Source organism: Tenrec ecaudatus, chromosome 11, assembly GCF_050624435.1.
Source record: "Tenrec ecaudatus isolate mTenEca1 chromosome 11, mTenEca1.hap1, whole genome shotgun sequence".
NCBI lineage: Eukaryota > Metazoa > Chordata > Mammalia > Afrosoricida > Tenrecidae > Tenrec > Tenrec ecaudatus.
In genome coordinates, this window is record NC_134540.1 from 90,929,230 (window position 1) to 90,954,233 (window position 25,004).

General features: G+C 47.9%; 1 protein-coding gene and 1 non-coding gene across 2 annotated transcripts in view; both read right to left on the minus strand.

The window, feature by feature from the left end:
- The window catches only part of COL4A2 (collagen type IV alpha 2 chain), a 224,879-nt gene that overhangs the window by 37,535 nt on the left and 162,340 nt on the right, over nucleotides 1–25,004 (minus strand). The window contains exons 19-29 of the mRNA XM_075563428.1: nucleotides 24,633–24,743; nucleotides 23,699–23,848; nucleotides 19,838–19,930; nucleotides 18,539–18,696; nucleotides 16,538–16,610; nucleotides 16,244–16,350; nucleotides 15,263–15,464; nucleotides 14,514–14,573; nucleotides 9,426–9,482; nucleotides 3,490–3,597; nucleotides 380–601 (exon numbers count right to left, since the gene is read on the minus strand). Of these exons, the coding sequence (XP_075419543.1) occupies nucleotides 380–601; nucleotides 3,490–3,597; nucleotides 9,426–9,482; nucleotides 14,514–14,573; nucleotides 15,263–15,464; nucleotides 16,244–16,350; nucleotides 16,538–16,610; nucleotides 18,539–18,696; nucleotides 19,838–19,930; nucleotides 23,699–23,848; nucleotides 24,633–24,743 (1,341 nt within the window). The remainder of the gene's footprint in view (nucleotides 1–379; nucleotides 602–3,489; nucleotides 3,598–9,425; nucleotides 9,483–14,513; nucleotides 14,574–15,262; nucleotides 15,465–16,243; nucleotides 16,351–16,537; nucleotides 16,611–18,538; nucleotides 18,697–19,837; nucleotides 19,931–23,698; nucleotides 23,849–24,632; nucleotides 24,744–25,004) is intronic.
- LOC142461862 (U2 spliceosomal RNA) lies at nucleotides 6,506–6,694 on the minus strand. The gene has a single exon (XR_012787042.1). It is a non-coding gene; the product is annotated as a U2 spliceosomal RNA (small nuclear RNA).

A 25,004-nucleotide genomic window follows, 5' to 3' on the forward strand; every position in this document is an offset into this window, starting at 1 on the left:
CATTCCTCTAAACCTGTGGCTAAGGATGGTCAGAGCCACCTCTCCTTGGCACCATGGTACAAATCCAGGAAAGCAACGGAAACAGCAAGTGGTGATTCCCGTGCAGCTTGAGAACAGTCTCTTATTCGGACTGTCATGGTTAGAGGTATCCCAGGGCGTCCTTCCCCGCTACAGAAGGTAAACATAGGACCGCTATCCCGTCAATAAAAACGTTCTCCAAGAATGGTGGAACGACACGGAGGGGAGTGAAAAGCAAGACAGATGTCATCTGGAACTGTCACTTCATACCAACTCCCCACGAAGGAACTTCAGCGAAGCCCTCGGGAGCCAGAGTTCCGATAACACAGCTGGGACTCTCCCTCCCCAAGGGGCAGCTTACCTCTGAACCCAGGAGGGCCCCTCTGGCCGGGTTGGCCCTTCAGCCCCAGGTGTCCAGGCAGTCCAGCGTCCCCCCGGGGCCCGGGCTGTGCCCCCAGGACTTCTCCTGGAAGCCCCCTTTCGCCTGCGGGTCCGTTTGGCCCTGGCAGCCCTGTGGGGCCTGGCTGTCCATCTGGTCCAGGGAATCCTGCGGCACCTTTGGATCCTCGAGGTCCCATGAACCCTGAAAAGAAACACAGGTGACCCCAAACCACAGGTAAGCAATGTGACACTGGAAGCGAAGCTTTCTGCAGTGACTGAAAACTAAGGATTGGCAAGAGGGTCCTCACGAGCTCGAGGGCAGCTGAAGGCCCTGCATACACCTGCTTCTGTCAGCGGCCGAAACTCCGTCTCCTTCGCTCCTCCCTCTGGCCACGCCCCCTCACACTTAGCTAGTCGAACCCCAGGCCTCTAGGACTAACGCCTCCTCACATGTAGATCTGCACAGTTCATGGCTGCGAGGTCTGGAACATCACACACACACACACACACACACACACACAGCTATTTCGGGCGGGACCTGCTGTGTTCTGCGTGGGAGTGAGGGGCGGCTGTTCTCTGAAGAGAAGCGGGGCAGGCTGTCAGCGGGATCCGAGGCCAAGTTCTGCTGCCCTGACCCCCCCCTATCCTCCTGGTAGCACATCCTTAGTGGACCGTTTCACAAACACTCTGCAGAGGCATTGAAAGCCCCTTGGTGGCATGCGCCATGAAAATCAATAGCCATCACATGTCGGAATGGGGAGGCGGTGGCTGTCACGGGCTTGAAGAGCCGTGCCTTTTGCTGACGCCACTGGGGGAAATGATCTCAGACACGTGACTTCCCCTTTCCACGCACTGTGCCCTCTGATTGACCCCCGAGTGCTGACAGTCACACATCTGCTTGGGAGGAAAGGTTTCTGAGGTTACTGCTACTCGGCTGTCAGAGGAGAGAACCCTGCACCTATGAGCATCATGCGCTAGAGACGATCACGTGTACAGAAGACGCCACACCTTATGTTTGGATGAGGAGGGAGGAGGAGGAAGGAGCTGTCTCCTCTCCCTGGGCCGGGTGGGGAACAACCCCAGCCAAAGACTCAAAGGATCGGGACCTCAGGCCCTTTGTACAGTTGCAAGGCCCCAGCCAGGTCCGCAAACTGGGAGATGGCTTAATGGGTACCACGGGGTTGGGGAAGACACAAAGACCTAGGTGAAACCGAGTCGTCATCAGCTGGGTTCCCCTTCCCACGTTTTAATGATGGGCTTACTCTCATTGAGGTGGGCTAGGGCTTCCATTAAAATGTGGACATACGATTTGTAGTAACTGCGCCCGAGGAGCTATGACTTAGACTCTCAAACGTGCCTTCTACAGCTGGAGTAGACTTATTTTTGGCATCTCTGAAGTTGGATGTTGATGCGCCTGGGGTGGCGGAGGACAGCATTTTTGAAAGGAAGGGAAACCAGTCACTGCAGAGTCAAGCCCACGTGTGTCAGAGTGGACTTGCGCTGGACAGGGTTTCCGGGGACTGGTTTCCAGAAATAGATCGCCTGACCTTTCTTTGCAAGCATCTCTGGGAGGATACGAACCTCTGGCCTCTTAATTAGGTGGTGGGTTTACATCCCCTCTCCCCCCCAGGGACTCAGTGTATTTAAGTACCATAAAAAATGGAGGACATTTCAACAGCTGAATCCATCAGGCCTCTCTTTACCACTTTCATCTGGTCTACCTCAGTCTCCCTGCTCACTGAAAGGTGTGCATGACAGGCGGGAACAGACTTCCTACCACATTGTTGGCGGCCGAATCGCCCAGCAACAGGGCCGCCCTATGCAGCTCCCGCTACAGTAGACCCCTGAATGAAGTTCATGTCGACTTGGCTCTGCATTCCCATGAAGAGCACGAGGGACTTCCAGATTCAAAGCGAAGGAAGCGCTAAAGGAATTCTTCTCTTAAAGTAATCGACGCTTATACTTTGTGTGTGTGAGACGTCTCCTCAGCGGCAATACTGTGACAGCTAAACATTTAGATGTTCCCCGAAGGTCAACAAGACAACTCAGATCGGCCCTCTCACGTGCAGGCACGACAACTTCCCCATTGTAGGATCATATGGTGCCTTGAACTAAGACCCAGAAAGCACACTCCTGGAGGCGTTGGCAAAACATAGAGGCTCGAGGTCACAGTGATCTTTATGGGCTGGAAGCAAGGGAAAGTCTACGGCAGACTGATGCAGTGCATTGAGGTCTAAGTGGTGACAGCGAGGCAGAATTCCATTAACATTTGCTGAAGATAATTGCCAAGTGTCTAATCAGAGGCCACAACAGTTTCACTGTGCTGTGTGACATTCCAGACATGTGAAGCATTCAGTCAGTTTCTGGATCTTGTTCAGAACGAATGCTGACAAGCTGTGGGTGGGGGTGGGGTCGGGGCTGCAGCAGGGTGATGAGGGTCTGGAAATTGTTTCATAGAAAGACCATTCTATTACTGGGCTAAGTTCTGCCTGAGAATGAGGTGCCCGTGGGCAGCAGTGAGCATTCTTTCCCAACGTGTGTGCGAAGAAGCAGACATGCACATCCCATACTCGGTTAAGAGAGAACCAACTGAGAACTGACTGGGCAGTTGACTTTGCTCCAACGAAGGAGGGACTGTCTAGCAATAAGAGGGCCTTAGTGTTTCGCGGGTCCTGGGTAACCAGGAGGGGCTCTGGGTGTGCAGTGGCTGCTAACTAAAAGGTTGGTGGTATGAACCCAGCTGCTACTTCGAGGGAATGAGATGCGGCAGCCTGCTTCAGCAAAGGTTGACAGCCTTAGACTCCCTATGAAGCAGATCTACTCCGCCCCATAGGGCTGCGCAGCGTCTGACTTGACTTGCTGGCTTGCTTTCTTTTTAGTCCTTGTCATGTGAAGGTTCCTAGCATGTGCTCAGGTGCAGGAATAATGGTGAAATCTTGAATCTCCACGGACAAGTACACCACTTGTCATCAAGTATTTGTGGGGAGAGTTTCTAAAGGTTGTGAGATAACTGAGCTGGGGATCTATCGCGTCGCGTACATAGGCCATTTCCCGAACCGGCAGCTGCATAGGGGCACGGGATTCACTTACCTTGTGGGCCTGGGAACCCTTCACGGCCTGGATCACCTGGAAAACCCTTGAGCCCTGGCTCTCCATCGGGGCCTGAGAATCCTGGTACTCCTCTGTTGCCTTTGGCACCTAAACAACCCAAATAGACCACAGAGCAAGTCAGCCCTCCAGCAGGAAACCCCGACAGGACTGTCACAGGATGGCACCGAGTTCCGCCCGACTGACTGCATAGCTGGTGATGGGGCTACGGGGAAGTGGACCGGAAAAGAACAGCGCTGGGATCAGGGAATGGTTTCAGTGCTGATAAATCATGCTGAGTGCGTGTTAATTATGCTGCCCTTATTACACAGTAAGACTACACAGTATCTCACTTTTAGGCTGGAGGGCGAGAGTCGGAATGCCGAGGTGTGAATCCCGACCCTGCTTCGACTCTCTGTGACCCTCGACAAGTCGTCTCACCCCCTATGCCGTGCTTCCCCAGCTAGAAAGAGGAGAAAGTAAGAACCCCCACTTTGTGGAGCTTGTAAGAGGATGAAAGTCGCCATCAGTTAAGTATCTGGACATGTGAGCTCAACAAATGTTCTTAAAAGGTGATACATGTGCGGAACTTAGCTTTCCATTCGCGTGCCCAGCCTTTCTGTAGGAAGAGGCGGCCACGGACACAGACTCACCTGGCCCCTCGGGGACTGGCTACGCAGCTAGCTGTGGTGAGAGGGAAGAGACAAATATAAAGCATGCGAGGGGCCCACAGCGCTAGGGGAGCCCCACTCTAGCACATACGCAGTAATGATCACAGCAGGGGATGGCTGGGGAGCCACAGAAGCACCGACCCAGGCTTCCAAGAGCCCCTGCCAGTGAAAAGTCCTCAGACTGAGTGTGTAGTCCAGCCCTGTGTTTCCTGGATGCTCCTCTAGCCCCCTCTTGCCCTCTGGCCAGCAGAGACCTTATCTGTAAGAGGCTATTCCTTAAACCGAGCTCGCAAAAAATGACACCAAGAGCATACATGGGCTTTTGGTGAAAATTTCTCACATTTAGCTCTGTCTCCATCAGATACAGGGTCAACAGTAAAAGATCCAAAGATCAAAAGCCCATTAAACTGGCTGGAGCTGGGTAGACCCTTTATCAAGAATTCTAGGGTCTGGCCTAAGAAAATGGCCTACTTTTAAAACACATTCAGTTTATGAAGAAGAAGACCAAGAACGGTACTGCGGAAATTCAATGCTGGCTTTTGGCTTCCCTGACAGATTGTCTACACGGAAGACAAGAGGCCAAAAGAATCCAATCTACAGGCTCATCTCACTCTCCTCTCTGGGTTAGCCGAGTGACTCTGAGCGGATGCTGCCTGAGGAAGGACTGGTGACAGGGAGGGGCCTGGCTTTGTCAGAGTTCTACTTTGTCTTACAGGGTGGCCCTGAGTCAGAATTAATTCGATGACTGAGTTTGGTGGTGGTGTTTTGTTTGTTTGCTTTGTTTTAAATGCTTCTCTGAGGGCGGAAGAAAGGAAAGAACATTCAAGGTTGGGACTCAATGTCAAAAGAGGTTCCATTTTTCATAGCGGATTAAACTCCTCCAGGATTATACCTCTCAAGGCAACAGAAGTTTTGTCAACGTCAGCTTTATAAGAATATACTTGTTTCAAAACTCCGGTGTACTCGTAAGTCTACAAATAGCAATGTCACTTAGGAAGCGAGTGAAAGTCTTTGCCTCTATGAGGCCTACATGAATGTCATGGCAGACACAGCAAACGCTATTTTCTTCTCAAGTGGTTCTGAGAAGAAGATGTATTCGATGAGCTCGACTCAGAAGTCAGTCCCTGAAAGGAACACTGAGCAGGCCTCAAAGGAATTTTCCTGACACTTGATACCAGTTCACAAAACCTATGTGCTGCCTCAGAAATCCCCTGGTATTTGAGGACGCCAGGCTATCTGTAGTATGCCCAGGAGATCAATATGCACAGGAAGCAGTAATGATAGGTTTTTTTCCTTTAAAAGATGGGACTTATTTCAAAATGCAATGAAAAATGTAAGACTTCTCAATTTAAGACACAGTAAGCTCAGATTTGAGATCTAAGAACCTACCAAGATGTTCTGCTTACACAGGAGCGAGGGCCTTGGCGGTAGATAAGGACCATGGGCAGGAATTAGCCTTTGAGCAACACAACCAAAGTGAATCGACACTGAGCAGAGCCAGACGCCTGGCGCTCCCATGTGGGTCAGAGTACAACTATCCTGACGGCTGCGTTTGGGGCAACTGAGCTTCCGGCTTGTCTTTCGAGGTGCCTCTAGGGCTAGGTTCTTTCAGTTAGCAGCTGCGGGTGTTAGTCATTTGCTTCAAGCAGTGGTTCCCAACAGCAACAGACGGTAGGGAAGTTCGTGTTTCTAAACAGTGCAAATCTTAGGAAATGTGAAAAATCTGAGCCTCCCCAGGGTTCAAGGATTTCTTCTGTAACCATAAAACCATAGCGTCTGGTGGGAGTTGTTGACTAAATTGCCACCTTTAGATTACACTAACCATATTCAGAGTTTGAGCTGCCTGTTTACTATCCATATCAGTGCTCAGCAAGAAGCAAAATCTTTATGTTCAAGATCTGTGAGCAGAATAATTTTGAAATAAAAGAGGCAGAAAGAGTGGCTTACATTTTCCTAACATCCAAGGAATGTTGTTTGAAGATCATTGCACATTTGAATAATCACATTATTGACTAGCTATTAGCCTGGAAGTAGTAGTCTAGAAAGAGATTATTCAAATGTGCAATGAGCCTAAAACTAAATTATAGTCTATACTAGACAAAGTGGTTTTTTTAAACTTTTGATCTCATTAAGCTTCATGTCACCAACATTTGTTTACCTAATCCTTTCCCCGAACCCCCCATTTATGTATATTTTGAGTCTCGAGTTCCTGTTGAAAACGATCCCACTTCAGTCTTTATGGTCTTTGCTGAGTCCTGCAAGAAGCATCTCCTAGTTTGAGGACTGCTGCATGCTAGGAGCCATGGTGGAACCCACTGATGGACAGACTTTTATTTACATACCCCCTGAGGGGGTGCACCGTTCCTGGAGGGACTGCAATACCAGCTTGATGCTTAGAGCGGATGGAGCAAGCTGCTAGTCGACCTCCTACTTACAAAAATACATTTAATATATTGTCCGCTGATAGAGTGTATCAGATATTAAACCAATAGGAACAGATACTACACTTGATCTTAGCCACAAGACCGAGAAGCGATGATGGGCAAACTTTGTCAAAGATACATGAGACTACATTACTGTGGGTCATGGAATCAAGAGACTTGTTCCCTTCTCAGATGACAACACAAGGAATATTGAGCTCTCTTTCATGGGGAAAAAGCATTCTGCATTTTGTCTTTATTGCTCCCAAATCTGGAACCGTGCCTCAGAAGATGCCATTACGGTTCAAGGTTCATGCAAGAATACGTTGATATACTATCCCAGTAACAAGACAATGAAGGACTTCTCCAGTTCTCAGGGTCATTTCCACCACCCTGTAGCTGACGCTGCTGGCTTAGCCTTTGTTGGCTTACATAGTGGCACCTGGCCCACGTCTGACGATTGGAAGTAGTAAGGACTTCAAATAGACTGATGATATAGTGAGTCTGCAACACCACTGCGACTCTTGTTTCATGGGCCAGGAGAGTATGTTCCAGAGAGAGAAAGGGATCCCTAGGATTTCAGTGCAGAGTTTTTGACTCTTGCTTGTTGTTTTGGCTCCACGCTGAATGATCTGAGCGGTGTCATTCGTGGGGTGTCAAGACACTTTTCGTTGCCCGCTCACAATCAGCCAAGCGGAGAACTCAAAAGGGAATTTTCTTTGAGCAGAACCACAATGAACTCTAGTCGGAGTATTAACTTTTCTTGGCTCACTGACAGAAAATGATGAGTCTCACAAAAGCACACGCACGGAACTTAAAGGGCATGCCTGGACGCGCCTTCCGCTTCGTGATGCCTGCTCCTCATTTGCCACCATGGAAACCCCGGAACCACTGGGAGAAGGATCCAAAAGTGGCCTCTCAGGTCCGTCTATGTGGGAAGTGCCATGCTACAAAGCGAGCAGCTAGGAGCCACCCCAGACACGGGGCTCGGGGAGAGAACCCTTACTGTTGTCATGAGTGTTGTCTTTGGGGTCATCAGTACGCGCCAGTGACCGAAGCCCACCTCCTCCTCGATGGAGAGAGAGAACATCCTAGCCTTATTTATTGACCTTTTCTTCTGAAGCAGAACACCAAGGAATCCTGGCTCAATTTTCAACCAAGGAATAGTCAGCTTTCTGAGGGGAACCATCAGACTAGTGAGGTGTGCACACCGAAGAATAATCAAAGATTTGAGATCCAAAAGGCAGCGTTTGCACAAGGACAAGAGCAGGGTCAGAAAAGAAGGAAGACTGGTAAAGAGAAGCAGAGAGGACGTGGGTTTAGTGCAGTTGCATTATGGGGATGGCGATCAATGACTTGAAACAAAACATGTATGAATTCTTGAATGGAAAACTGATCTGCTCTGTAAATCTTCACCCAATTCACAACAAAAAGTTAAAAACAGACAAACCCAAGCAACAAAAATAACAACAACCAAAAAACCCCAAAGAAATCCCCTGTAGGTTCTTCCCCTATTTGTATATCCAAGGACATGGGGGGACATTTAACAAAAAGAAGAAACACATAACAATAATAAGATCTCTTTCTAAGCTGAAAGAGGAGGCTTCATTGTTACCATAAGGTAGTTAGGTGCTATGTCTCTGTGAGTATGCGTGTGCCTTCTACATTTTGTACTATTGATGAGAAATAGTTGTTTTCTTGGTCGCCTGGGATTTAACTACGTGCCAATTACCTCATACGTTTTTAACTAGCAATGAATCAAAGTGTTCTGCCTATAGAAACGTAATCGTTAAGGTAGCATGCCAACATGACAGAGCAGCACAGAGTCTAGGAAGGAATACATTGGGGCAGAGGACCTATGAACAACATAAGGGAAAAAGAAAAATGAAACCGAAGAGGTCACTGAAGATGTGGGTGTTGCTGCAAAGCATGGTAAAGAAACCAGATGGCGCATGGCTGTCAGAAAGAATGGCATCTGGAGTCTTAAAGGCTGGTCTTAAAACAAGAAGCCAGCTCAGTGAGGAGCCAGCTATGTCCACATGGAAGATGCACACCAGCCTGTGTGAGCCAAGGGTTGTAAATAAAATCCAAGACCCTAGGAGACAATGGTAGGTAATGGAGCTTAAACCCTGAGCACCTACTTTGCTGAAGACTATGGGTGACAGTGAAAGTCCATAATCCATTTGCAGGGTCCCCACATGGATTAAACCGCTGGGAATCAATCGACCTGGGGCGTGGTAGCATTGCTATTAAACAGGGTGCATTGCAAGGCAGACTAAAGCAGAGGTAGTTAGGTTAAAATTTAACTCCTTACCATTTCTGCCTTTTTTCTAGTGAAGTTTTCTGTTTCACTTTGTTCTGTTATTGCTGTTATATATATGTACACATATGTATATATGTGTGTGTGTATATATATATATATATATATATATATATGAATGAAATCAAGGAAAGACAAATCTATAGAGACAGTAACTGGATCAATCCTTTCTTAGGGTTATGGCAAGGGAGGTTTGGGAAAATGGGAACTTAATAACGGTGAACAACAGAAAGAAGAAAATGTCCTAAAATTGACTGTGGCCATGATTGCACAACTCTTTTCCACATGTTTGCATCGTTGAATTGTCTTATATGTGAATTATATGTCAATTAAATTGTTAACATTTAAAAAAATCAATAAAGATGTGAATAGCTGTTCTCGCTAAAAGAAAAATGAAGCATGTGATACAACTGATGCATGGCTGTGAGAGTCCCCAGTAAACTGATTTATTGGAAAAAAAGCAAAGAAAACTGAAGCATGAATGAGAAGGTTGGAAGTGCTCCGGAAGTCAATGGAGAGTATTATTACCTGTGGGGCCTTGTGGTCCCGGCAAGCCTGGTGATCCCTTGGGCCCTCCAATACAACCTGGGAAGAGAGAGGACAGAAGTGAGTCTCATGCTTTGTGTATTGCTCCATTCAGAGCCACCAACCATGCACACAAGCTACTGTTTTATGATCAGATAATTTAATGATTTAATTAATTTTGGTTCTGATGTAAATAAGACCTTAATTTCCTGGTACAATGAAATGAGAATCTTAATATAAAATGCAAATTTTTGAAGCACAGGGCAATAAAAGCTAGTGCTATGGTCACAAATGGTTCGTTCCCTCGTTCAGGGCAGTGGCCTCGGCACACCCTGAATAATATGGGCCCTCTCCAATGAGTCAGCATGAGCCTTGGGCCTTTGTCTGGCAATGCCCATCACTTGGATGGAGGGTGCTTATACCTTAAAAAGAAACCCTCTGGCTTCTCGAACTCCATGACTTTGAATGCCTTTAGACTGAAGCACAGTATTAGCTGCTTTGAACACTTCAAAATTAAACTAGGACTGCAGCCATTTCTGCTTGGGATGGCCGAGAGCTTTCTAGGGTTTAAGCAGGGGTCTGCTGTTAGCTGACTTTTGTTTCAGAAAAGCCCTGTGCAAGCACAGCGTTTTTTGAGATACCTTTTGTCTGTCTGCCTGAGAAGCTGAACTGAGTCCACACTGGGGGGCCACTCAACAAAGCTTTCTCCTCTAAGGCTCATCAACTCCTTGCTACCAAAAGACTGCACATTTGAATAGGTTGTTGGTGCTATGGGAATAGAGCCTGACTTGCTCACTCTAGACTGGGGGTTATGGTTCCCAAATGGTCTGGAAAGGCACAGTCAGAGCTAATTTCTCTCCGGCACAGTGCCAAGGCCACAATACAATTAAGGGGTCATGACTTCTTTTAAAATGAGAGGAAGCAATTCAAATTTTATACTTATAATATTTTAATTCATGTGTCTTTATGTCAATACTCATAAAAGACAATCTTGGTATACAGGTATATCTAAGCCACACAGAGAACCCATGTGTGTACAGCTATATGACTGACAACTTGATATAGGGAAAACCCAAATCTTCAAAACGGGACCAAAAGGTAACATTATGATAAATGAAGAATGTAGTTGTCAAGGATTTCATCTGGTTGGATCCACAACCCAAAGCTTATGGAAGTAGCAGTCAAGTTGAGCTGCATTAAGCACGTCTGCTGCACAAGACCGCTCTGGAGTATTGAAAAGCAAGGGTGTTACTCTGAGGACCAAGGTGCGCCCAGCCCATGTCATAGTATTTTAAATCGCCTCACATCCATATATAAGTTGGACAAGGAATAAAGAAGACTGAAGATGAGCAGATGCATCTGAATCATGGTGCTGGCGAGGAAGTCAAACTGCTCTGGACGGCCAAAAGAACAAGCAAGTCTGTCTTGGAAGAAGTAGAGCCAGAATGCTCTCTGGAAGCAAAGTTGGTGAGACTTTGTTTCACATACTTTTGCCATCAGGATTGACCAGCCCTTGAAAAGGCACACCACGCTTGGTAAAGCAGAGGGCCAGAGAACAAGAGGAAGACCTATGGCAAGAAAGACGGACACACTAGCTGCAACAATTGTCTCAAATACATCACCAATTTTGAGGATGGTGCAGGAGTAGGGGGTGTTTTCTGTCTGTTGTACACAGGGTCACTATGAGGTGGAACTGACTTAGTGGCACACAACAACAACAGAGAGAAGTCTACAAAAGCAAAAATGTTTAAGAGCACAAACGCACAACGGTCTACATGCGCCTATGCAAACGTAGTAGCCACTCCGCGATCGCTTTTAGTTTGAGGTTTGATTTTTTTTTTGGGGGGGGGGGACAGGTGATGCTACCTTTAAATTTATTCCTAGAGAAAAAACCGCAATTAGAATAACACTTTAATATTGTATCATATGCGGTAGTAGTGTCTTCATTGGTTCAAGTCATAAGCCACTAGGAAAACATTCATTTAACTTGGCTCGCAGGAACAGACACTTATTTCTTAATTGTTCAGGAGGAAAACATTTAGATGCTTCATTTTTAAAGATCACTGTAGTCTATTGTAACTGGCAGCTAGAACATAAGAACAATAGACTTTCGGTAAGTTAAACCACTGAACCAGCACCGGCACATCGGCTGCTGCTTTCGCTAGGTGCCATCAAGTCAGTTCTGCCTCACAGAGACGCAGGCACCACAGAAGGGCACACGGCGATAGCACGGGCAGGGGCGGGTCCTGCCTGCTGTGCCTGAGCCCATTGTTGAAGCCACTCGTCAGTCCAGCTCATTAGGGGCCTTCCTCGTTTCCGGTGAGTTTACCTAGCTGGATGTCCTTTTCCAGTGGCTGGTTTCTCTTGGTCACTTGTTCAAAGTACAGGAGATGAAGTCTTCCCCTCCTTGCTTCCATGGAGTATTCTGGCCGTCCTGCTTCCCAGAGAGAGATGTCCCTCATTTTGGCAGTCCGTGGAACTTTGCACATTCTCCACGAGCACCAGCACCGAAAGCTCAGAGCTTCTTCAGTTTTCCTTCTTCGTGGTCCCACTTCCACACGCTAAGGGAAATACCGTGACTTGGGCCAGGCACACCGTAGTCCTCCAAGCGGCGTCCCTGCTCTTCAACGCTTTTAACGAGAGTTTGTGCAGCAGATGTACCTGATGCAACATGTGTGTTGATCTCTTGGTTGCTGCTTCCGTGAACATTGACTGGATCTCAGCAAGATCAAATCCTTGGCAACTGCCACGGGCTTCTCCGTGTGTCATGATACCATCTATTGGGACAGTTGTCAGGATGCTGGTTTCCTTTACGTGGAGTTGAAATCCACACTGGAGGCTGCAGTTGTTGATCTTCATTAGTAAGTGCTTCGAGTCCTCCTGGCTTTCAGTGAGCAAGAATTCATTCTCTGCGGTTTCATTTCAACCAAAAGGGAGGTTTGGCTTTGTGACCAAACTCATGTCTGGTTTGAGGTATGACGACGAGGTCTTATAGCGCATTTGGAATGAGGTCTTCATGGGAGCAGGGTCTCCCCAGTGAGAACTAGCTAAAAGTTGAAGGTTGGAATTTGCAAAATCTTCAAACAGCTACCAGTTGCTGAGTGCCCAGCCAGCCAGCCTCACAATGGCTTTGTTGGAGTCCATTGATTCAGCCCCGATGAACCGGTCAAACTCAAATCGTAAAGCCATTTGCTTTAATTTGATTCTCACTCCTTACTGGCCTTACAGGACGGAGTGGAACTACCCCACAGGGTCTCCAACACCGGTCTGTACAGAAAGGAGCCCTGGGAACACAGAGAAGAAGGCTGGCCTGCTAACCAAAGGGCCAACAGTTCAAACCGACCAGCCGCTCTGTGGGAGAAACGAGCAGTGGTCATCTGCTCTGGTTAAGATTACAGCCTGGAACACCCGATGGGCAGTTCTCCTCCGTGCTGTGGGGTGGTTATGAGCCGCGACAGATGGATTGCACGTGATAATGCCAGTGTCTAGGAAGCCGACTTCTGGATCTTTTGCTCTGGGAGCAGTTGGTGGGATCCAACCACCAATCTCTCCGTTAGCTGCCAAGAGCTATGCCAGCAGAGGTCCTCGATATGAGATAAAATGCTTGGAATACTGCCTGTTTCCAGTATTGAATGCTTCCTCTGTATTCTCATCTCCCTCCTTTCTTCTCATCCTTGCTCCTTTAGTAACTCCCCTTCCCACCTCCCCGCCTACCCGCACCCCAATACCCTTCCACTTAGGTACTTCTATCTTCAGCTGATTGATCCAAGGAGCTCCAGGGCCTCCCCTCACTTTGTGTCTAAATTCCATATCCTCCTTTGACCCCGACCCTTGACTTCTTAATCTGCCTCTTCAACGTACATGTAGCAAATCCTTCCAACACTCATGCGGATAAACCTTGTAACACTGGTTTATGGTCCGCCAGTCTTGGCATCTTCCTCCCATCTGTTGTTAGCTCTCCATTGGCGTGGGTGACTGTTGGATCTTGTCTAACTTAGGACTATTTCACGTTCAAGAACTCGGGCTCTGAGAATATGTTATATGATCACAATTTCTTTACAACCCTTATTGGTTCAAGTGAGCGCATGGATTCTTATTAAGTCATAATTCATTACTCTTACGCATTTTGATATGTCCTAGCTGTGGCCAGTGGAAAGCCCCATTCAATTTGACTTCCACTTGCTTCAGCTAGGTCCCTATCACTTTTGAACACTTTCTTTCTGGTCCCAAATGTACCAAATTGTTATCTTGTACATTTCCCACGTCTAAACTGAAATTAGACATTTTTTCTAAAATAGTTTCGGAATCATTACCCCATAGCCCTGTGGGACGCAGACCTGCTCAGAGATTTCACACTTTGCCAGCAGCTTCTTTTTTTGTTCTTATCTTCAGTCTGGGAATCTAGTTGATTTCGACTCATCGTGACCCTGTATAGGGGCTTCTGAGGCTGCAAATCTTTACAGGAGCAGACAGCCTCATCTTTTATCTTCAGAGTGGCTGGTGGGTTTGAACTGCTACCTTATGGTTAGCCTGTCCACCACTTACCTGCTATGCCACCAGGGCCCCTTCAAAAGAATATTGTTGTCAGAAGTGACTTAGAGTAAACCAAATCATCCACTTGAGTGCCAGTCCAACTGCAGGGCACTGGGGTCCAGAGCACAGTGGTGGTGCTGGAACCACACGAGTCCACGGCTCGGCCTCAGGCCTCCTCTGCCTTGCACAATGTCAGTTCTGCATACCAACCTGGTCTTTGGAACCTGGCCAGGTTGGTAAGTGAGCAGTGAGCATATAGCAGAGAAATGAGTATAATCTTGATCTCTTCTTGACTTCTTAGCAATCTTCCAGGTCAGCACAGATGTGCGTTCGGGCGGTGGGTGCATTCCTACAGCACCATGTTTCATTATGCCTGCCTTTGATTCTAAGCCAATACACATGGGGAACCAGCTCCACGCTTTACGCAGACGCATTGAGAGTTCTGACTGCAGCCCCGGGCACCCTGCAGCGGCTGAGCAGGCAGATGCTGATGAGTCACATATTTTATCAACCAAGGCTGTAAAGAGTTCTAAAGCCACCCGGTTTTCATTACGGTACCTGGAAAGATGGCGCCCTGTCCGGTGCCTCCAATGGGTCTTTTCACATCTGTATCACAATCTGGGAGAAAGACAGCATAGTGAGCAAAGCAACAGGGGAACAACTGAAAGTCACTCACTTATCTGTGGATATGCATGTGTCTGAGAACGTGTGTGTGTGTGCATATGCGCGTGCATGGGCGCGTGTGTTGGATATGTTGGGAAGGCTGAGTACTGGCAGGGAGTCAGAAGGCCATTCCGAATGTTATGTTCCCCAAACCAAACTCACAGCCATGGAGTCAATCCTGACTCCTGGTGACCTCACAGGACAGGGTAGAGCTGCCCCTGTGGGTTTCCAACACGGCAACTCTTTACAGGAGTCGAGTCTCGCCCTCTCCCGCAGAGCAACTGGGGGTTTCAAACTGCTCACCTTGCGGCTGGCAGCGCAACACACAGCCACAATGGCACCAGCGCTCCTTACCTTCTCTTTATCATCACCCCCAAAGCGGAAGCAGGGGAAAGAGAGGTGGACTAAAGTTTAGTTGTGAGAGGAGGCTGGTGATAGGCATGGGAAACACTGTAGTTGACTGATCGATCATCTGTGTGTGTGTGTTGAAAACTGAGGCAGTAACCACAATAATTTGGTCTAACCCCTTTGGGAAATGTATATATGTATATATTGTCAAAGTAGAATAGAGGATATTCAATCACTATACAGCATCTAGTGGCTTAGGGAAAGAAAAAAAATGGCTTTGTTGGAGTCCAGCATACCTATTTCTCCTGGACTGCCTGGGGTCCCAGGAGGGCCGGGGAAGCCTGATGGTCCAGGAATTCCAATGTCTCCCGGAAAACCACGTTCACCTTTTAGGCCTGGCAAGCCTAACCCTGGGGGGCCCATTTCTCCTTGAATTCCCTTCATGCCATTCTCTCCCTGATAACCTGCATCCCCTTGGGGTCCTTTGATGCCATCACCCTGTGGAAAAAAGGGGGTTACTCTCAAATATTCACCAATACCACACATCATCATCTCTCCCCATTTCCTGTCCTCTTTCCCTGCATTCTCTGTTCTCGATAAAGGAACGCGCCGAGATTGAGAAAGCTGGAGAGCTCCGTGGGACCTCACAGACATGGTCTAACCCAGTCACATAAACCAACGTCAGCCCTTGTAACAGTTATGCGCACTAGCACAGACGAGAGTGCTGACAGGCACACACACTTGTATGTATCTGAATATTTGTTTCTTTTTCTCTGTCCTAGCCACTATCTCTCTGGCACCGATGTGACCCTCTATCCCCAGAAAGAATTCTGTATGGCAAGGTGTAGATTTGGAAACGTAAGGGCAGGAGCATGTTTTCTCATGATCATCGTGATCTGGCCTGGGTAGCATCACTACTGTTCCCCAGGGATAATAAGTTGCCCAAAGGAAGGCAGCCTTTCACGCAGACACTGGAGAAAGGCAGAGCAGCCCCCACATTAGAAATGAGAGAGAGGACTGTGTCAGAGTTCGAAGCTGGGAAGGAGGGACAAGGTTCATAGGCTCTGTGAACTAGGCAATTCCCTTCCATCCTACAGGGTCGCAGTGGTGCAGAATTAACTTGGTGGCTTGTGTGCATAACATCTAGCTTGAGTGTTTGTTGCAGGAGTGAGAGTGCACACCGATGCCTACATCATCTTCCTCCTCAAGTGCTTACAGAACATGAATCAGATCAGCACGAGACAGCTGAGAGAATCCCACAGTCCGTGGCTACTCACAGGAGGGCCTGGCAGACCTGGAAATCCATCGAGCCCGTCATGCCCAGAGATACCGTCATCACCTTTTATTCCAGGCACACCTGGGACACCTGGTTGTCCCCTGTCACCTGGAAAGAGATGTGCAGTGTTAATCTATTCATACAAGGGGGTGGGGGGATTAGAGAGCGTTCTGCTGGTACTGTCACAGATCAATATGGTTTTCCTAGAAGCATTGATCTAACGCACAAGCTTACTGACTATTGATTACAAACAGGTTAAATGATTCAAGAATTGCTGATCCATAAAAGAACTAACCTTTGGTGGTAATTGTTCTAGAATCTCCCTTTATTCCTTTGGGCCCAGGAAGTCCAATGTTACCAGGAGCGCCCTGTGGAAACAACAACAGAATTGTTTTCTTCCTCCTTCACCCGGTGACACACATCTGAGTAACTGAGAGGGAAGGAGAGAGTGATCTTTAACTACAACTTGCATGCAGTTGTCTGTCCTCTAGCCCAGCACTATCCACAGGACCTTGTGCAGTGCTGGAAAGATCTCCTTTTTGCGATGCCCTACCTTCAGCTGTAGATGACCAACACTCACCACTGGAGTGCAATACACTAACAACTAGCCACATGTGTCCACTGAGCCCCTGGGCATGAGGATAATGGGTCTGAGGAGCTAGATTTTAAATAATTTGTAGTTTTAATGAAATCAAAATGAAACGGAACTGGTTGCGTGGGCGGTAGGTGGCCGCCATATTGGGAGCGCAAACCAGGAGCCAGGCTACTCCTGTCAGATCCATGAGCTAGCTTGCCCAGCACCCCCTGGGCACAGGCGAGAGACAGAGTGTCAGCCTGTACTCCTGGCCAACTGGACCCGAACCTGCATTTATAACAAAGGCCCCAGGGAGCCACCTTCTTACTCAAGAGTGAGAAGTATTCATCTCAGAACACAGGCTGCTCACTATGAATCACAATCGCTAAGAATGTAAGCAGGTGAAACCCAGGCAAGGCAGTCTAAAGCACACACACTGGTGGTCATTCTGTACCGAGAACAGCAAACCTCACTGCCAGCGTGAGGTGGAAGTTGGGGAAAAGAAATCCTGCAGAGATGTGTTGACGATATAGGCACTCTAACTGTAGGCTGTGAACCTATTGCAGCTCTTCTGACAAGCAGAAATGAGCAGGCTAATACGGGCACACTATTACCCGATGCTACTGAGGATCATGCTTTGATGCGCTGGTTTGTGGCTGGGCTACGTTGGTGGAAGTTATTTTCAAGACTATGGGGACTTTTCATGTCCCAAGACATGCCACAGAGCTCTGATGTCTTGACTTAGCTCTTTGCTGAAAAGGTTGACACCTTCTTTCAGGATCGAGGTCAGTGCCTCCCAAGCAGAGGGCTAGGGCATTATGTGTTGGGTAAATGGATGGGTGGATGGCATTTAGTTCTTGATTGACTCCCACACTTGAAGCACTGAGCCCCGTTCTGTCAGGGCAAATATACAGAAAGAGCTCTCTGGAGTTCCCGCTGCGGGGCTGCCAGACAGGAGGCTGGGGTGTGTGAGTAAAACTGCCCTGGGCGTGTGTGACGTGCAGCGAGGGGAAGCAGGTGTACATGGAGGATTTTAGACATCGCAGGTACCCAGTGGGGCTCAGCAGGCTTTGAGAAAATATTCAGGCAGTTTTTGAACCAGCTACAACCCCGCTGGTTTTGTCATTAGTTTGTAATTCTTGTTGTGTACACACCACACCACACCCCCCGAATTTTTGAGAAATTTTTAAGTGTGTAGACAGCTTTGCTTTGGATAGGGGGTCTTTGGAAACTTGTAGATCAAATGAAAAACAAATGAGATAAGATAACCTATGATCTTTCGCTTGATGGTCCTAGTTGTGTGCTGAGAAATCGCAGGGCACGGAGCAGTGAGACCCTTCGGACCTCATTCGCATCTACAAAGCTCTTGGGCCAGACAGGAGGCACCAGAGCAGGATCCCTTCTGCCCCAGCCGCCCAGCCAGTGGCTCCCCACTGCCTTGCAAAACAGAACTAACTTGTCCTCATGATGCTTAGCAAAAAGAAAAATCTCTGTCGTTGAGTAAGTACAATGATAGAGATGGTAATATTCTTTCAGTCTTCCTCTTAAAAAAACAAGGTCTACAATTCCTAAGCCCACAGCTGAAGTTTGCTCTGAGATCACTCATCAGTTAGCGCCTGCCGGAGAAAGATCCACCTCACGTGGCCTTTTCGTAAGGCATGTAGTAAAGTTTTAGCAGCTTTGGGATAAAACTGGTCCATGAGAGGCCCCCTGTTCTCTGACCTTGAAACCCGGGAAGCCAGGAATGCCATGGTGGCCCGGATCGCCTGGCTCCCCTTTCCTCCCTGGCTCTCCGTTGATCCCTGGGAAACCTTTGGATCCTGGCAGCCCTGGGAGCCCTTGTGTAAACTGGCCACCACATGCACAGTCGCCGGCGTCACCTGCAAATCGAGGGAGAAGGAGAACATGTGACACAAACGGGCCTGGGGGGAGGGGCGGGCTGAGGCAGAGACAATCTGGATAAACATCTACCGAGAAAAGCCATTTACATATTCCCCGTCAGTCAGCTATTGAAAAATCCGACAGCAGAGACCACTATGCCTATCTCTTAGGTGTGGGCAGTGAGGCTGACAGTGAGTGACCCTAGGACACCATTCATGGCCACTTCCGGAAACGCAATTCTATCCCGACGGGTACCGATGATACTTAACCCTCGAGAGGGCAGGCAGGGGCGTGGGCAGAATCTAGGGACTTAGCAACGCACCTCAGAAATTCCATGATACGAGTGGCAAGGGGGGAGGAGAGAGACTAGCCTAACAGTGCCCAGGGCTTCCAGTCAGGAGCCCGGAAGGGGTGGGATGAGGCCCGGCAGGAGCCATGGACTTGGAGGCAGGCAGCCATTGGCCAAAGGGTGGCACCCAAGTTGTGTGGGAGAAATGCCCACACCTCTCTTCTGTCTTGTCAATGGCTGAACTCGGGGAGTCCAGGGAACATCATGCTCTTGGTAGGGGTAAGCTCCTCCAGGGCAGAGGTCACGGCAGGTAGGGGCAAGTTACATAGCTCATACATGGGGCTGTCTGCACCCAAGTGGCTTGCATTCCCAGTGGGGTACCGAATGCATGCACCCCTTCCCACACACGTCCGACAGGTCAGCCAGGATCTGACTCTGGGTCTTAATAAATTATCCTGGATGGGGCGGGCGCACTCAGCGGAGGCCACGGTGGGAGCAGGTACCACTGAGTTCAACCTTTTCTGAAAAGATGGCTTCAGGTGGCGGGGGTGGTGGGAAGGTGCCCTTCGGGTGGCGTTGTGTCTGAAAGGCAGACACACTCACTGCTGGGATGGACTGGCTGCCGCCTCATCACACTGGGGGCTGGGCACTCACACAACCAAGCTGATTTCATGCTTCATCTATTTTTGTGTCATAGCCACGAGAGAAAGTAGTCGAGAAGGGCAGGGTCAATTTTATTTCAAAATAAGCGAAAAAGGGGTCTCGATGTAATCTCTCGGAATTGCGCCAGCCTTAGAGAGGCTGTGATGTTTCCCCACCTTTCCTCCTCAGTTTCCCCGGTCTTTCCTGACCTTTCCATCCTTTCGCTCCTCGAATCCCAGGGACACCGGAAGGGCCTGGGTGGCCCTCCATGCCTGGTCTTCCTTTAAGCCCAAACAGGAAACCTAAAGAAGAAAGAGATAAGAAAAAGACAATTAGCTGACCTCGGAGAGTCCCAGCCTCTCGTCACTGAAGGCAGGAAGGTTTTCTGTTAAGCATCCCCAAATACAAGACCAACGACCCGTGGATTTCCATTGCATCCCCGAGGACCTTTAAAGAAAGCAACGTAGACCCCATTGTGGTCATAGCTTCCGGAGTTAACACGAGCTGTAAGCGCTGAGAGAATTGACTTTTCCCATCAAAATCCAGAGATTAAAAATCTTTCCTTTCGAGAAAAAGTTTCACAGGTTGACCGCAGGCTTTGTGGATCTGCTAAACAGTTGGCTTCCTTGACTACCTCTGACGTGTGCTTGAGTCCCCCCAAAAAGAAAGAGATTGAAACAGCGAATTCCTTTTTCTGGGATTTATCCCTAGATGGGTGAGTTAGTTAACTGTGCCAACCTGGCCGATAAACACATGTGGGTGAATTGAAGGGCGGAGGGATAAATGGCTCGGTGAGCCTCACCTTTCTAGTTCTCAGGTCTCTTGCTTTCTGATGGTCGGACCAGGGTGCAGCTGCCTTAGCAGTTTCCAGCTTCAGCTGGCAAGGCTGACTTCCTGCAAGACATCCCTGAGGAGGAGCCGCATGGACCTACCCCGATGCAGCCCTGGCTGCTGGAGCAGCCATGTGGAGACCCCTGCCAGTGCTGAGATGCTTACACAGTCACTGACTCGGCTTTCCTCCTGCAGTTGGCATTGTGTCGGTTTTGTGAGATGGAGGACTTTGTGGTCTAGTGTTGGACATATGGGTTAATGGGTTAAAATTGGACTTGTGGGCTTGGACAGCACGGGGTTAGGGTATTTTCTTGATGTGTATTCAACCTTTACATAAAACTCTTATACATGAATTTTTGTGGATTTGTTTCTCTAAAGTACCAGACGAACACAATTAGCTATGCCGCTTTCTGCCGTGCACCAGCATACAAGATCAGAGTTCAGTTTTGAACACACAGTGTTGGAGCTGTTTGGAAGACCATGTGTCACACTGATCGTCTCCGTGCGCATGGATAGCGCAGGCCTCAGATGCGTGGCGGTAAGTACGAGAGACTGTGGGGTCCCTATCAAGGGATAATAGGGAACAGTTCTGAGGAGCTCTGAAGTCAGCTAGTAAAATCTCATACATAAAAAAGGCCCACAGTGGCCCCTGAAGACAGCATCTTCCCTCTTGCTAGGTTGTTTCCCCTCTATTAGATACACTATTAGTCTCAAACCAATCTCATAAGATAGCGATGCATCTCTCAACACGTTTAACATGGTTTTCAATTTTTAGCTTGATCTTCACAAAGAAGATAGTGGCCATTTGAAGCGCAGATGTGATTGTTACTATTAATTTTCTTTTGGACTGAATCGAGAATGGCACGGAGCTGCTGCGGTACTGGATTCAGTTACTGGCGCGGGCACCAGCAGTCAGCAGTTATTTCACCCTGAAAGGGCAGTGACTTCCAGGCTTGCCTCTGAGGCAAACACGGCAAGCGGAAAATGCCGGTTTCATCAGTGGCAACACATAAAACAGGATAAAATGCAGCAGACAAGGAAAGAATGCGACAAATGAAACTCCAGGGGAAAGTTGAAGACCTCTGCGAGAGCCGAGGTCATTAATATTCAACTATGACCCTCCACCATGATGTCAAAAAGGCCACGCTGGTTGGCTGCTTCTCCGTTGAAAGACTGTTTTCAATAAACAGGAAGCATTAGGTCTTGCAGGATTTCGATCTAGATTGACTGGGAACTTAAGTTAGCTGTTTTTTAAAATTTCAGCTGATAACTTGCCATCCGTTCTACAGATTTCCTCACCAGTCTGCCGCATGTATCGGAGAGAAGCTAATTTGCTTGCATTGGACTCATGGCAGTAAAACATAGGTTAAATAAAACAAAACAAAACAAAACAACAACAAAGCACCATGGCAGGCACCTCAATCAAACCAGAATGTAACCACAGCAACGAAGGCAAAGTTAGTCTTCAATATCAGTCCTCTGAGATGCATGTTTGTAGGCCTTTTGTTTTTAATGGAAGGTGTTCTAGTGCCAAAAAGAATGACTCAACAGATACAATTTTCGATGAGGAAACATGATGTTTCTAGAAACTTTGCTTTTTATCACCGATGTTACAGTTATAAATATTGCCTCCAAGATAATAAAAATATGAAAGATAAGGCTGCTCACACCACTTGGGAAATGCATGTATTTGCTGCACCAAACATGGTTTTCATTAGCACGCGGGACTTGGGAGTTTTTCCTAGTTGAAAGGAAATCGGGTTGGAACCGTTTCACCTTAAAGCCTGTCCTGTGGAATGCGAACTAGATGAGCGCTGATCTGATCCCGCTAGTGCAGCGGTTCTCAACCTGTGGGTCACGAGTTGCCCGATTCACAACAGTAGCAAAATCGCAGTGATAAAGTAGCAATGAAAATAATCGTATGGTTGGTGGGGGCGGGTGGTGACCACAACTTGAGGAACTGTATTGTAGGGTGGTGGCATCAGGAAGGTTGAGAAGCACTGCTCTAGTGGAAGAAGGATGTGGGGACGGGCTTCTGGCACCACCAACCATTTCACTGTGAGAGATGACAAACGGGGGGCGTCTTCCCGAAGCAGCTGCAGTGTGAACACTCGCTGGAATTGAATCTGTAAGTGACATCAAACACTGTCGACCAGAACACACGCTGCTCTTTCCTTCCATAAGATGGGAAGTTCCAGCGGATGATCAGGGGTGATGTCAGAGAATTTCGAATTTTAAAAAGTACTGAAAATACCAAGAATCCTGCTCAATTGTGGCCAATGTCAAACAGAGAGAGAGAATGCATGCTCCTGTTTTCACCCAGAAACTCCTTGGGGAGAGCTCTCTCAAGGGGCTGGAATGTTCCCATGAGGAGATCTGAGATGACATCACTCTTGAAATCCGGATGTTTCCGAGAACAGTCTTTGGAGGCAAGCTCAAAGATGTATTGCGCTTTCCCCGGACCCCTCAAATCAAGCTCTCTCGACCGAAAATGAGCCACTGTTAACAGTGTAACCTGGAAACATTTTATACTACGATTAGTGACTGCTAATCCCAAGGCTGGAGGTTCAAACCCACCAGCTGTTCTGTAAGAGAAAGATCAGGCTGCCTGCTCTCATCACGATTCAGAACCTCAGAAACCCAAATAGGGTCGCTATGAGTCATAATGGACTCAAAGGCAGTGCTGTTGTTTATGAGTCATGATGCCCTCAGGGGGGCAGCAACTGAGGCCAGAGCATGATGCTTGTCTGGAGACTTTCAGAGTTCTATGTCTGCTGCTACTTCTCAGAGAGTGCATTCTCTCTTCATCACCTGCCTAGATGGAGCTCTCCTCTGAGGACGCTGAGAAGGAAGATCAGGTCCGTTGAAAACAGCTTGCAATTCAGAGAAGAAGTTAAAGCTGCCGGTCCCCACGGTGCAAGGTGTGTGGACTTTATCACCCTCAAGGGGACAGCTCTTCTCAGTTTCCAGCTCCATCTACGGCCTTGGCGAGATGTTTCGATGATGGCCTATGGTCACCGACACTTGTTGATACTCACAAGGGTTGCAAGAGTTTGCCCTTCTATGAATAAAGGTCATCTGCTTTGATTTCACAGGATACAGTATCAACACCCACTGGCCTGCTGGATTAGCTCACGGAACTATTGAGCAGAAAAACCCCAGTGGAAATTCAGCTGATGTTAAGCTTCTTTATCTCTACCCTGAAACGCACCCCTCCCTTCAGGTTTCCATTCACTTACCATCTGGTCCAGGTCGCCCAGGCGGTCCTGGGGGTCCTTGGAGCCCTGGCTTTCCATCAGTTCCTGGTGGTCCGGCGAACTGTGCGTTGGTGCCCGGTTCTCCTATGAAGCCTTTGGGCCCCATTTCTCCTGTTAAGCCTCTCTTCTCATCTGCAAATCCAAGAGCAACCACCGGTGTTAGTCCCTCCAAACAGCTTCTGATATTTACCAACTACTTTTGTATTCTTGTTCATCGGAGACCAGCAACAGAACTAGAGAATCTTACAACCCCATCAGTAAATCAAGAGATGGCTTCTCATTGCCTGGTTCATCTTCATTTCTTAACTTTAGAAAGCACCCCTTCTTGCTCCCAAATCATGGCCTAAATGTGGGTGCCCTTCGAGAGTTCCCTAGGCGCTTCCAAACAATTCCTGGGATGATGCTAGCTACGTGCCAGCAGCGTCAGCCAGGCAGAGAGGCACTGCCATATGTACAGGGGTTCGGTGCAGATTCCCCACCCCTTCCCAAAGTATATTTAAGATGGATTAGAATTTGGTCAGTCTAAGCTATGAGGAAGTTATTTTATATGTCTTTCTGTCTTTTGGTACATGAACCCCAGGACTGATGAATGTACAGGGACAGGAGGTAGAGTAAGGGTTGGGGGTGGGGGGTTTACAGTGAGGGGCGATGATGGTGTGGTAAAAGGGGGACTATGTCAAGAAGTCCAGGAAGAAAAAGAATGTTTGGAAAACACATACAGTGGTAGCAACTGTATGATACTGCTTGATGTGATTGAACTATGGAATGAGATATGCATTAACTCCCAATCACTGATAAATTAATATTTTTAAAGAAACAAATAAAATCTATGTACCCATCATGGTTCAGCTGTTCCCATTTAGAGCTGAGCACATGTACCTTTGATCTTAGATTTGATACTATGAATCCATATTACCTTCACCTCCGACGGTTATGCCAGGGAGACCTGGTGGGCCGGGGTCTCCTGGCTCACCCCGGTATCCTGGTTCCCCATCATCTCCTGAGAATCCTTGTTCACCTTTGGCACCTGGAACCCAAACAGATCCCAAAATAACAATCAATCACCCTCGTCTATGTATCACAAAAATATTGATAATTTTATTGACAACATATGTGCATTGTGTTAAGCATGTTTGGGGCTCTATTTACATATAGTGGTGCCTGGCTTCGGGGATCTCATTCATGGTCAAACAAGGATGTTGCAAGATTTCTATACATAACACGACACAATGCGAGGCATAGAAGGGCAAACATACACAGAGAATTAGAAGGGAAGATTGCTTTTCAC